Source organism: Ahaetulla prasina, chromosome 4 (assembly GCF_028640845.1).
Source record: "Ahaetulla prasina isolate Xishuangbanna chromosome 4, ASM2864084v1, whole genome shotgun sequence".
Lineage (NCBI taxonomy): Eukaryota > Metazoa > Chordata > Lepidosauria > Squamata > Colubridae > Ahaetulla > Ahaetulla prasina.
The window spans coordinates 120,660,672-120,674,389 of NC_080542.1; the positions used below are offsets into that span (position 1 = coordinate 120,660,672).

At 35.6% G+C, this 13,718-nt stretch overlaps 1 protein-coding gene across 1 annotated transcript in view; it reads right to left on the minus strand.

Annotated features, from left to right (window-relative positions):
* Window positions 1-1,373: 1,373 nt before the first annotated feature.
* The window catches only part of LOC131198791 (macrophage mannose receptor 1-like), a 52,790-nt gene continuing 40,445 nt past the window's right edge, over window positions 1,374-13,718 (minus strand). The window contains exons 22-30 of the mRNA XM_058183839.1: window positions 11,967-12,112; window positions 10,824-10,926; window positions 9,426-9,655; window positions 7,509-7,674; window positions 7,082-7,234; window positions 5,291-5,401; window positions 4,196-4,387; window positions 3,092-3,127; window positions 1,374-1,823 (exon numbers count right to left, since the gene is read on the minus strand). Coding sequence (XP_058039822.1) covers window positions 1,597-1,823; window positions 3,092-3,127; window positions 4,196-4,387; window positions 5,291-5,401; window positions 7,082-7,234; window positions 7,509-7,674; window positions 9,426-9,655; window positions 10,824-10,926; window positions 11,967-12,112 — 1,364 coding nt within the window. The 3' untranslated portion in view covers window positions 1,374-1,596. The remainder of the gene's footprint in view (window positions 1,824-3,091; window positions 3,128-4,195; window positions 4,388-5,290; window positions 5,402-7,081; window positions 7,235-7,508; window positions 7,675-9,425; window positions 9,656-10,823; window positions 10,927-11,966; window positions 12,113-13,718) is intronic.

Genomic DNA, 13,718 nt, shown 5'->3' on the forward strand with positions numbered 1-13,718 from the left:
TGCTGGTGCTCTTATGCACGCCCCTTACAGACCTCTTACGAATGGGGTGAGGGCAACAGTGGACAGTCTTAGGTTAAAATTTTGGGGCTTTGGGGAAGAACCCACAGAGTCAGGTAGTGGCATTGATCACTCTGTTGCTGAAGTCGTATTTTCTGCAATCGAGTTTGGAGCAGTTCACTTTAAGTTTATCTATTGTGTGCTTGTGTATTGTTGTGATTGAAGCTGAAATAGGATTGACAGGTAGGAGACATTGTAGCAGATAATTTTATGGGTTATCCTTAGGTTATACCGAAGCAGCATAGTTCTAAGTTTTCCAAGCCCAGAATTTCAAGTCTGATGGCATAAGATATTTTGTTGCGAGCAGAGGAGTGGAGGACTCTTCTTAATGAAATATTTTTGGACACGCTCAATTTTATTAATGTCCAAAATGCAGTGCAGGTTCCAGACAGATAAGCTATATTTGAGAACTGGTCTAGCAAATGTTTTGTATGCTCTGGTTAGTAGTGTAATATTACTGGAGAAGAAGCTATGCAAGATTAGGTTTACTCTTAATGCCTTTTTGGCAATGTTGTTACAGTGGGCTTTGGCACTTAGATTATTAGATATGAGCACCCCAAGGTCCATGACAGAGGGAGGATCATCTACAAGATCCACTCAGCTTGTATTTTATGTTCTGATTTTTTTTGCCAATGTGTAGGACAGAGCATTTGTTGGTTGAGATTTGGAGTTGCCAATTTTTTGATCATTCCGACACAAAGTCAAGGTCTTTTTGAAGGGTAGCAGCATTGTCATTGGTGTTAAATAGTTTTTCATCATCGGCGAAGAGAATGCAGTTGCTTATAATATGATCACAAAGGCCATTTTTGTATAGTATGAAGAGTGTTGGTCCTAGAACGCTGCCTTGGGGGACACCGCTATTACCAGGTGCAGGATTTGATAGGGCACTCCCTATTTTGAACACTTCTTGTCTGTTTGACAGAAACGCGGCTATCCAATTATGTAAGGGTCCGGAGATGCCATAGGATTTTAGTTTTAGAAGTAGTTTGCATGTACCACTGAATCAAAGGCTTTACAGAAGTCTATGTAAATTGCTTCTATTGCTTTGCCCTAATCAAGATTTGTAGTCCATGTGTTTTTGTAGTGTAGAAGCTGTAGATTACAGGATATTTTTTTTCTAAAATTTTGAAATGAGATAGAATGCGATACCATCAGGAGAGGCCAGGAGGATGGGGCAAGGGATGGCAAGAGAGCAGCAGAGCTGCTGTTGGCCAAGTTCGAAAAGCAGACCCTCCCTCTTTTTCATTCCTTCCTTCCCTCCCTCCCACTCCCTCTCGGTATATTAAAGAAACCATTCTTTAAAAAAACAAATTAACTTTAATTTGAAAGTACACTAAACAGAATATATTTTAACTCAGTAACTATAATAAATTCAATATTTTCATATCATGGATCTGGCCAATATATATTGTTAATAAGGTCTAATTTTTTCCAAATACTTTGAAGTATTAATTTATGAACAGTGTGATTCAAAACCTTGAATTTTAAATGCATTGTATCCAATGGGCCTTATCCACAGCAAGGTGCCAGTTATATTTGTTAATTTAATTCTTTGTTGTCTGCAAGAGATTGTGAATCCTTATGAAGAATAATCACATTGTCTTTATACAAAGAATTGTCAAATCCAGCAGAGACTTGTTGTGGTCTGTTTCTTCTTCTATAGAAAATATAGGCTGCGATTCCTGCACCGATAACTATGAAGATAATTGGGATAACTAATCCCACAGCTGTGCTATGTGTTGGTAGAGGTGCCACTCTTTTCTGCGCTAAATACCAAAGAGAAGAAAAAAGCACTGAATATAAGTTATATTATGATAAACTTATTTGTTAATAAGTTTGTTTATTATTTGTTTAAAACAAAACTTATTTGTTTTAAAATTGAGAAAAAAACGAAGAGAGATTGCATCCTATCTAGTAGTCTAATAAAGGCAGAGCTAACAAGACTCAACTACCAATCCCAGGAATTTGTGAACTGTAACTCAGTAAAAGGAAGTAACTGTAATGCACAATCTTTTCCCATTCATTTCAGATCCCAAAGGAAAGTGATACGCGTTGCCTGTGGAAGATAAGGACTGAATTGACAGTCTTTTGATGTAAAGCTCAATGTTAGAAATGTGAGTTTTTCCACAGCAAAACCAGTTACAAATTACTATGGCTATCATTTATTGCTAATTCTTTATTTGGGAACTGAAAATAATCACAATTAACTGAAAAATAATCATAAATATTCTGTCACACTAACTCAGTGTTTCTCAATTGTGACAACTTGAAGAGGTATGGACTTCAATTCCCAGAATTCTGGAAGTTGAAGTCCACACCTCTTCAAGTTGTCACAATTGAGAAACTCTGCGGACTAACTGAAGAAGGACTTTCAAGACTTGGTTTCATAAATATCATCCAAGTGATCTCATCTATGGCAGGGGAAATTAGGAATACAATTTTGGACTTTTGACAGTGTGGGAAACAAAATCCGTTAGACATTTAATGAGATTTTATATTATCTTTTGCTGGCTTATTTTTTTTTATCTCCCTGCCCCCCTCTTTCTTTCTTTCTATTCTGCAATAAAACATGTTAGAGAGCTGTCATTTTATTTTATTTTTTCTAATGTATAATGGTAATTTGATGATATACTGTATCTATAAAAATATAGTGGTTTATGATTGACAGGAATGATATTTGGGTAGCAGCTGCCAAAATCTCAAAGTTGACTAGAATAATATTATTTCTGATCCATTCTGAGAAGAAAAGAAAATGGCAACTGGCAGCCACCTCAAGGATCTTCATGGCCTCTATTCTATTAATATAGAAAAATTATGTAAAACAAATTAACTATTGTTACTTAACAATTTAGTAGAGATGAAGTAAATCTTTCCAACGATGTTGAATACATGCTGTTGTCATCTAAATCTTTTAATCTACAAAAATATGTCTATCTATATTTGAGCTATTAGAATATTCAGCTCACAACTTTGGAAACTTTATTACTTAACTTCAAAAATAACATTCTTACCACTTTTAAAATTACTTTCTTACCTGTTTGTGTAGTGTTTACAGCTGATTCTTCAATAACTAGAAAATAATTAAATACGTTTTCAGTACATAACAACTGTATATGTATTACTGCACACCACTAAGATAACAATGAAGAAGGATTTGCAAAGCAAATTTAAAAAATGAATTCTATGAATCACAGCATATTTTTATAGTGAACCTTTATGATTCTTGAAGAAAGAATTATACACTATAGGACAATGTCAGGGTTTTCCCCCAGAAATATTTGGTTTTTCATTAACAGTTGATATTGTTTGATATGAATCTGAATTCATGGGATATTCATTAGCTTAGTGAAACTTCATGACTGTATTTAAAGCATCTTTCAGAAATGTTAAAGAATGAAAGTAATATTTTAGTCTATAGGTAGAATAGATAACGAAAAATACAAAATGTCAGAAGTAATAACAGATACAAAGCAATCCAAAGTTTCCTACTTTCAACATTTGCCTAAAATTTTATGAACTAAACTTTGGGTAGCCTCATCTTTGGCTATTGATAATAATTTTATTCAATTCTGTGTCCTGTGAGTACAGGATCAATTTTATTAATGCTATAAAACAGATGACATAATAATTAAGAGGCAGCAAATGATGCAAAATAAATTTGTTTAAACTTTTTTCAATTGCTAAAATTATAATTATCAATTTTAAAATATGATATTCAATCACTTTTGAATGTCCTTTTTATTCCTACTATTTTATTTCAGATAACATATTATTCGAAACAGAAAACAGAAGCTGCAGTATTTTAGGAAACTGTAATTTAATGCAGAGATCCCCACTTTTGGGGCATGGCCAACTACCGGGCCTTGAGCCATTCAGAACCAGGCCATGGAAGTGGTGGGCTAACATGTACACCCAAATGCACCCAAATGCATCCCTCCTTGCATGAGCGAATGGCGGCAGAAATGGAGTTATGTGTGTGCACATGCTTGCTTGCCACTCATGTGGAACCAACTACTCTCTCCCCCTTCTGGCCAGTCTGCAAAGCCAGAAAAGTTGGGGAACTCTGTTTTAATGTCTATTTAGTACACAAATAATGTTTTCAATCTAATATTATGGTAATGATAATAATAAGGCTTACTTTTGTTTCTTTTACAAATAAATGATCTTGATGTATAAGAACCACAGTAGCCTTCAAACCAAAATCCAGATTTACTATTCACATAAATGCATCTGTTACTTAAGGACTCGATTCTATCATTTTCTCCGTGATCATCCGGTTTATTCCAGTTGACAAAAGCAATGTTACTTTTATCTTGCCATATCCATTCTCCTAAAGTTAAAATAAATATATAGCATAATGATTAAAAAGAAAAAGAACTGCACTGTGATGAAAAGATATATCCTATAGCTTTTCCCCCTAAAATTCCTGTAAACTCTGAAAAATTGGCCATCCATAGACATATAGACATAAACATCATCCACATACTGTGCAATAGAGACAATTGACAAGCTAACAAAAACACCAAAACCCTTCCCAACAGCAATCAGTGCCTAGATTAACACCAAGATTAATAATAAACACACAACCAAAAACCCTCAAGACCAGTCCCACTAATTCTGATAGGACAAGCCATTAGAATATAAACTGAGAGCAAACCCCATCCTTAGTAGCACTGATTGTGTTACCTATTTTGGGTAAAATGAAAGGTCTGCTAGAAAACAACCAAATTTTCTCATTTTAACTCTGAGCTACAAATATATAACTTTATCAAGAGCCTCTGTTATATTATTTCTGTTTCTGGATGTTGTTCTTTCCAGAACTGGACATTCTTTTTAGATATCTTCTCTTGGGCTTAATTTGTGATATCAGTTCATTTTTTGTTTTACAAAGGGTACATTAATTTCACCAGGCAACGCTGCAGCAGTTGACTCTGTCTGCTGAATCCTGAGTCCTATAGTCCATTTGTCACGAGATAGCCAGGAACTTTACAACTAAATATGCAACGGTCTTTTTTTGTCCAGGGTGATGACTGATCTGGTATGGGTTTCTGTAAATCACATCTCACCATATTTTTTATGGGAGAGGTCTGATGAGACCTGTCTCGCATGACTGAATATCTGGCATACCTCTCATCTTCTCCAGCACACAAACCCCACAATCATGTCAAGATAATGTTTCACTGGGGGGATTATTATTACTAGCTACATAGATAAATATTAGTTAAATAATTACCTTCCTGATTAGTGTATAAGCCTATCCAAAACTCCATAGAGCCAAGTAAATCCATTTCTTCCTTTAAAAAATGTAATTCAGCTGAGTCTTTGATTGAAGTTAAGGCACCACCTATGAAACATGAGATGATCAAAGAAGCTCATTAACAGATTCGATTCCCACCCCACCAAAACTGGGGCAATTTCACAAGGCATAACCAATGAGTCATTGTCATCACAAGCAATAATTTCAGGTTTGAATCTCTTAAAGAAGAAATTAGTCCTCTGTTTCTAAAACCTATTAGATGTGTGTATTGCTTATTATGTTTATAGTGAAACACCACTGCAGCTTATCCTTGAGTATAATGATACAGAAGTTAAACCTAATAATTTAAGCAAACATTATGCAAAAATAGTATTCTACACAATGTACAGAAAAACAAACTTCTGTTCTAAATCTTCCAAAATGTTTGAGAGGCCCCACCGCAAAGAGAAAGAAAAAAGAAAATGATCAAGTCTTCCAAAGTAGCTGATATTTCAAAATATTCTATTTTTATAAGATGCTTTAAAAAGAGTTAGAATTACTGCTTTCTAATATAATATATGCAATTCTTCTTTTAAAACAATATTGAAATAAATCCATTTTTATATCATCTGCAATTTGGAGAACAAATGTGTCATTATCTATAGAAAGAAAACAAAATTATGGTGAACAATACAAGATAAGTACCCAGGCACATTCTATGTTTTGATGATCAAAGTATTTCTCTTGATTCACTCTCTGAAGGTGAACAGCAGTTATTTGAAGTCTCAACACAGATGTGTCATAGAATCATAAAATAAAAGTGCTGGAATGGACCTTAGAAATCTTCAGGTCCAATTGCCTGCCCAAATTTTATATCATTCTGGACAAATAAATGTATAATATTTTCTCCTCCAACAATGGAGCACCTAAACTTTGGGAGGCAAGCTGTTCCAATGGTTAATTGTTCTCACTGCTGTCCTTAGGATCTTTCTCTAGCAAACTTACACTCATTGCTTCTAGTCCTAACTTCAGGTGCTTTGAAGAATAAGTCAACCCCGTCATCTCTGAGACTGCCCCACTAGTACTGGAAGACAGCTATCATGTCACCCCTTATCTTTCTTTTTGTTGGGCTAGACATACCTATTTCCCTTAATTGTCCATCAATTTAAGGTTACATCAAGGTCTTCTTGAGCTCAGCTAAGTATATGAGAACATGCCCAGAAGATTCTACCAGGGCTGCTAGTAAGATAAAGCTGCTACCTCTTTGCTTTCTGAGCTGTCATGTGCAAATGTTTTCTAGGCATGTCCAGACATATTGAAGACCCTTAAACAACTATACCAAGAGTCAATTGACTACACTTGCTATGTGGCTTCAAGAAATGAATCTAATGGTAAATGCTCATCCCTATCTTTTCTTTATAATAAATAACTTTCTAGTACCATGGAATTGAAAGAAAGTTTCTGTGTGGTGAAATACATAGCTTTTCATCCCATCAGATTATTTTTCTCAGTGGAAATCTTACTTTTAGTAATTATTTTCAGTGCATGTGAAAAATAGAAAAGTATTTATTTCTGTTTGTATTATACCCATTCTATAGGGCATCTTCCTACATTCTCAGTTTGTTCTTTCAAGAGCTTTATATGGAATATGATATGATAAAAAATGGAATTGCTGGCTGAATATGACACATATTTGTTTATTCAAATCATTGTAAATTTAGACACTAGCAAGATTTCCCTAGTATGGAAAATTTCTGTTATTATTATGTAGCTCAAAATGATACTAACCTTGTTGGCTACACATCAAGGCTGCTCGTGGCCAAGATTCCCCTGAAATGTAAAATTTATAGCAATGATCTCCAAAAGGAATCCAAGGTTCATGTCTGTTTTTGGGAGTTTGGCATTTTCCTGCTGATTGTGGCCTCTCAGTTGGTATTATACCTGTTAACAAACAAGTTTTCATTATTAAAAAAATCCATACATTAGTAACTAGCCACTAAGAACAATATTAGTAATATTAATAAAAAAAAAGTTGTAACATTAATAAATAAACAATAATTACAATTACAATTCAATTTTTAATTGAAAATAATTAGGCATATACTATTTTTTTTAAATTTAGCTTATCACTTTTAACATGCCACTTCTTACTAATTTGGCACTAACTGAAATTAAAATATAAACTCTATTAAAATAGACATATTAATTTACTTACCACTATATCTCTCACAAACAGAGAAGTGCTTTTCACTGCAGTTTCCTGTTTTCCAATAACCATCAATATCTAGGTAGACACAGGCTGTCTTATACCTTGGTTCTTCAGCAGCCCAGTTAGTATACGCTAGCCTCCATTTACTTGCCCACTTGTACCCAGGATCATGCTAAAACCAAAATGCATAAGGGAATAATTACAGGAAATGCAAAGAAAAGTATTATTCATTTAATTTTGCTATAACTAGTCCTAACTTAATAACTTTAACTGGGACAGGAATTGAAGCAAAGCGCTCATTAGGTGAAAATCATGTGAAGTATTAGTACCACTTTATAAAGCCTTTATAAGATTATACTTGGAATATTGCATCCAGTTTTGGTCACCACAATATAAAAGAGATGTTGAGGTTCTAGAAAGAGTGCAGAGAAGAGTAACACAGATGATTAGGGGACTGGAGGCTAAAACATGTGAAGAATGTTTGCAGGAATTGAGTATGTCTTGTCTAGTGAAATGAAGGACTAGGAGTAATATGATAGTGGTGTTCCAATATTTGAGAGCCTGCTGTAAAAAAGATGGGGCGGGATCAACTATTCACCAAAGCACCTAAAAGAAGGACAAGAAATATTATATGGAAACTAATCAAGGAGAGAAGCAACCTAGAAATAAGGATAGGTTTTCTGACAGTTGGAATAATTAATCAGTGGAGCTTTGCTTCAGAAGTTTTGGATCGTTTGGGATGTTCCATTGCTGGAGATTTTTAAGAAGAGATTGAACAGCCATTTGTCTGAAATGGTACAGTCTCCTGCTTGAGCAAGGGTTGGACAAGAAGACCTTCCAACTCTGTTATTCTGTATTCATGTGAAGACATCACTCAGCAGCAGCAGTTCTGACAATCCTAGTTGTGGTCATTAGTGAGACTGCATCATTGTTAGGCAGCAACCTCATATTTTTCCTACCCTGCCACATGCATCTCTGTTTCTACTCCTCACATACACTCTCTCCCTCTATTCTGCCATTTTGACTATCCTGCACTCATCCATTATGCCATTACCTACCCTCTCCAGATCAGCTTCACAGAAGGCCAACAACTGCCCCAGCCAGATGGACCTTATCAGCAGCAGAATGAAGAAAAGGAAAGGTCTGCTGGGATAGTGAAGGGTAGCAGGGATAGATGTGGGCAGGGGTGGAGCCCAGGGCCAAAAGGGCAGGGAGAGATACAGAGGTAGGGTGATGTTGAAGTACTTTCTGTCATCTGAAAAGAAGGCAGGCTGCCAAGAACATGAATTTTGATTACGTGACCATGGGGATACTGCAATGGACATAACTTTGAGGACCGGCCATAACTACCATTGAGCACTATCATAACTTCAAATGGTCGCTGAATGAACGGTTGCTAAGTGAAAACTACCTGTATCCTGTTTTCATTGCCAACTGAACTCCATGTCCTCTTCCTTAACTGTGAGAAAAAGCCACCCAGAGCTGCTTAAAATAGGAACAATATAAATCTTTTACAGAAATAAATCAATTCTGTGAAAGCACTTAGTCTTCAAGGTTCATTTAGAAAATTGTCACATATATGTCATGTCAGGGACCTCATTTAGTGACTGTGGACACTTATAGCAGAGATGAAAAAGGAACTTCATCAGTCATCTTTGCATTTACAACCTTTGCAGATCAATAAAAACCAAGGAAAGCTGAAGTAAGTTCATAAGCAGAGTTGCAATTTCACTTAGTGGCCTCTTTGTTTAACAATAGAGTTGCCAGTCTCAAATATGGTTGCTAAATAAAGACCTCCTCTACCCATAACACTTTCTACTCTTAGAAATCCCATTCTTGAATTCTTTATGTATATGACAATTTTTCCAAGTGGACAATTTTAAATATGGGGCTCCATTGTGAACGTATAGATTCTGTTCTTACCACTTCGCTGCTTAATCCAATCCATACAGGCTCCTTGTTTCTGAGCACTTGCAGCCATATGAATGATTCTGCATAGGGGTCTGCAATGGTGGCAAGTTTTGAATTTTCAGATTCACATTTCTTCCTTGCTTCTTCCCATGTCATCTTGGAACCAACCATAGAGTAGCTGCTATTTCCGTAACTGATATAGTGAGATGCTGGAACTGTTGCTTCAAAGTAAGGTTCAGGACCTTAAAAAAAATCAGTCAAGATCACACAAGTTCTGCTCCTTTTTTTTATTCTGAAAACCCTTAATATTTAATTTCAAACTTTTCTTAAAATATCCTCTCAGTTCCATACCATGACCAAACTTTATACAAAAAAATCAAGAGCACATTAAACAAATTGGCACAGTGAGTCAGTTTAAGGAGATCTTGGGTATAATATAAATGTATATTTTTAGTTATCCCAAATATGTGAACTTATGAACTCAGTACATCCGTTGAATACCTTTTGCTCAAATAACTGATTCAATGCTACTAAAAGCCTTTATACTGGGCTTCAAATAGTTGGCATCACAATTATGTTTGTTAATTCACTTTATTTAAATACTTCCTGAAGTTGATGGTATTGATTTAAATTTACAATTTCCAAACATTCCTGCACAATATATTTTCTTGGTTACCATAACTGGCTTGTTGCAATCTTATTTGGATCAAACATGTTTGTTCACCCAGGTTTTTCTTTTTATATCTACAATTTTTATTAAAACTTTTTAAAAAGATGATAAAATATAACACAAGCTAACATAAAGTAGGGAAGAAAAAAGAAAAGAAAAGTAATCAAGCAAAAATAAAAATTCAAAAAAAGAAAAAAGCTGAAAAAAGAAACAAAAAAAAAGAAAAAAAGAAAGAAAGAATCCAATGTTCTTTGTAGCAGTTATAACTAGATATATCGAAGTAGTTATATGCTTAACCTCTCTGACTGTCCTAAATTGCATCATATTGATCTTCTTCCTAGAATCTATAATGATCAAAATCATAGCTCACAAATTCACTTTTTTCAAATTCTGATACTGATCTGTAGAAGATTATCTAACTCAGAGTTCCCCAACATTTCTGGTTTTGTGGACTGGTCGGGAGGATGGGTCATGCAAGCACCAGTAAGCATGCGCGCATGCAGCTCCATTTGTGTGAGCAGTGTGCATGCATACCTGCTGTGTGCCCATGCTCACCTGCTGCTCACACAAGTGATGTTGCAAATATGCGTGCACACACTCGCTGCCATTTTCATGGTCCAATTGCAAACCTCTCACAACCAACTCGTGGGCCATGGCCCATAGGTTGGGGACCCCTGAAATAAATTACAAGTCCTTATTCTCAGAAACTGAATTATTTTCCAAGATTTCTACAAACATACCAGTATTTTTTTGGCAGATGTAGGTCATCTTAGTAGAACAGGATCCAACTCTCCAATATCCTGCAAGCCTTTCAGGTTTTGTCACCATAAAAACGCAGTCACCCTATAATGTTTTTGCATAGCAAGAAAGCCAATATAGTCACTGATATCATGATTGGAATAGTCTTTATGGAACCCTTCCTTTATAATCTCAAAAGAAAAGAAATGTGTTTTTCTGTTTCTGGTAACTATAGAAGATGATCGCCATGTCAGGATCTGTCACTTGCCATTATGTCCTATAGAGTCTAGCACAGAAGCATCCTGAAGCGATACAATAGAAACCTATTGGGCTTCCATGAAATCTTTTCTTCAAAGGAAGATGCTGCCACTGACTATGGTATAGAATGGAAGGGATAGAAGGAAGTCAGTGGTCAATAGTTTCAATGAATCTTTATAGTCAGGGTACTTCATGAATGTTAGCGAATAACATGCTAAGGTTGTGCAGAATATATGCCATTTCAGGCAAAGGAACCATTTAGACAGCAATCTCTTCTTTGCTCGTGTCACCAAGCTTTGACCTTTGGGATACTGTACACAACTCATTGCATACATCAAAGGTAAGCAGCCATGAGAATCAATTCACTTCTGTGAATTTGAAGGCTCTAGCAAGATTTATGAATCAGGCATTCTAAACCCAACAGGGTCCTTTCTTCTCCATACTTATTTTAATTTTATATATTTGTATTTTTTACTTCTATAGATTTTTTATTTTAAATTTCATTTTATTGGATCTTTTTTTTTCTTTAACCGAGTGTTGGCAATAGTAAAATTCTCCAAAACATAATATTCATGGCATATTTTTCATTCATAAAAAGAGCAACAGGAGTAAGAATTTTTTTCAGTATTATATCACCCTCTACTGATGAGGAGAAAGCACAACAGACTTTTCTTATTTAATAAACAGAAAAGATCTGAAATAGTATCTGTTTTATTGATTTATTCATTCATTCATTAAATTTATATGGCCAGTCATATAACAAAAAAGGACTCCTTTCCATATAGATTTTATATAATTGCAGGAATTCAACATTAAGGAGATTAATGTGTAATTCCTACACATTTGTGGGGAATTAGAACAGAAAAAAACCCAAAAATTGGACTTACATGGTATGAACGAGGTGACCCTTTAGCCCAATTTGTAAAATAGACTCCACTCCCATCAGTCCAGAGGAAACGTCCGTTCCAATTCTTGTCAGTCAATCCAGTCCAAGTATTACCACTAGCACTTTTTAATTGCACTGTGAGAAAAGCTAAGGGTAGAAATACAGATATATTTTACAAAAATGTATTGTCAGACTCATGACCAATTAAATTTTGTTCCAACTTTTCAAACGTTTACTTTGATTACGTTAGATTTTAAAAAGTACCTCAGGATATCAGAACTCTGCTCACATACAATATTTATGACAGCCATTTCTATGTTCCCATCTTAAGAACGTCCCAGGTGATCATCCATAAGGCCTTTCATGGCATAGGGCTTGGCTATCTGAGGAACCTGCTATATCCAATTTCTGCCTGCCAGATATATTCTGGCAGGAGGATTCCTTCCTTTTGGATACTAGAAGGTACCAAGACCATTAACAGAACAAAACAGAACAGAATAAAAGGAGGATGGCAGAAGAAAAGATGCACAATTTAAACTGCTGCCATAAATTGAGTTATCCAGATTGTAGCTTTCATGTTCCTGATGTTTTAAGAGGCAAAACCCATGCCTATTCCTCTTGGTTGCCAGTATTTGGAGTAAAAGTTGTTCATATGCTGATTAGCTAAACTATGGGATAAGTAATTTTTTTCTTCTGATTAGTTGGCAGATTAGTTGGCATACATTTAGAAGAGTTGCTAACTTTATTACAATTGTTTCTGCCATCAGATGCTCAATTTTTAAATAAACTTGGCATTTTAGCTATGTTGGTCATGTTATGGTTGCCCACTCTAGCAGACACTGAGTGGCTCCATCAAAAAAAATAAAATAAAAACAGCACAGCACAGCACATGAAACAGCACAGACATATCCACCCAAAACAATGAACAATAGCAATAACATGAAACCACAGCACCTGCCCCACAAATTCATGAACCAGGCTTGGGATGAGAATTAGGTCTGAAGGGCTCTGGTCTGAGTGTTGTCAGTAGTTCTGACAAGCTGCTGTTCCACAGCGGTTAGATGGAGGGTGGGCTGCAATACAGCGGGCAAACTTCCTCCACAGGATGACATTTAATAGAAGGGATCTGGAATGAATCCTCCCAATAGAATGTGCTTGGCAAGCAGAAACCATCGGATCCAGGCAATTCCACAGATAGCCAAGCACCATGCCATGATAGGCTTTATAGATCCCCAAGCACTTAAACCACACCTGGAAGCTTATTGGCAACCTATCTAGAAATGTCTTTGATCAAATGGGGCCAAATGACTAAACAGCCATAACTACTTAGTCATATCAGAATTGAACTGAAATCTGTGTTGCCCCACCCAGGCTCAACAGGCCTCCAGATACTGGTCAGCACATCAACAGCTTTTCCTACCTAGAGCAAGGTTGAAATATAATGCTACCAAAATGTACTGACAATGAACCCTGAGCCAATGAATGAGCTCACTTCATCATATAACCCATATGTTTTATGTAAGTTTCAGTTTATAGCTTCCAGATAACTTTTGGGGAAAGGTTGGTTCTTCATTAATTTGACCATTGAATGCAATAAATAAATATATACTGTATTTTTTGGAATATAAGATGCTCTGGAGTATAAGAAGCACCTTAGTTTTTGGGGAGGAAAATAAGAAAAAAAAACTACCTCTGCCTACCAGCATCCATCAATATTTATCTGGATAGTATACTGTCAGTGTGTGAGAGAGTT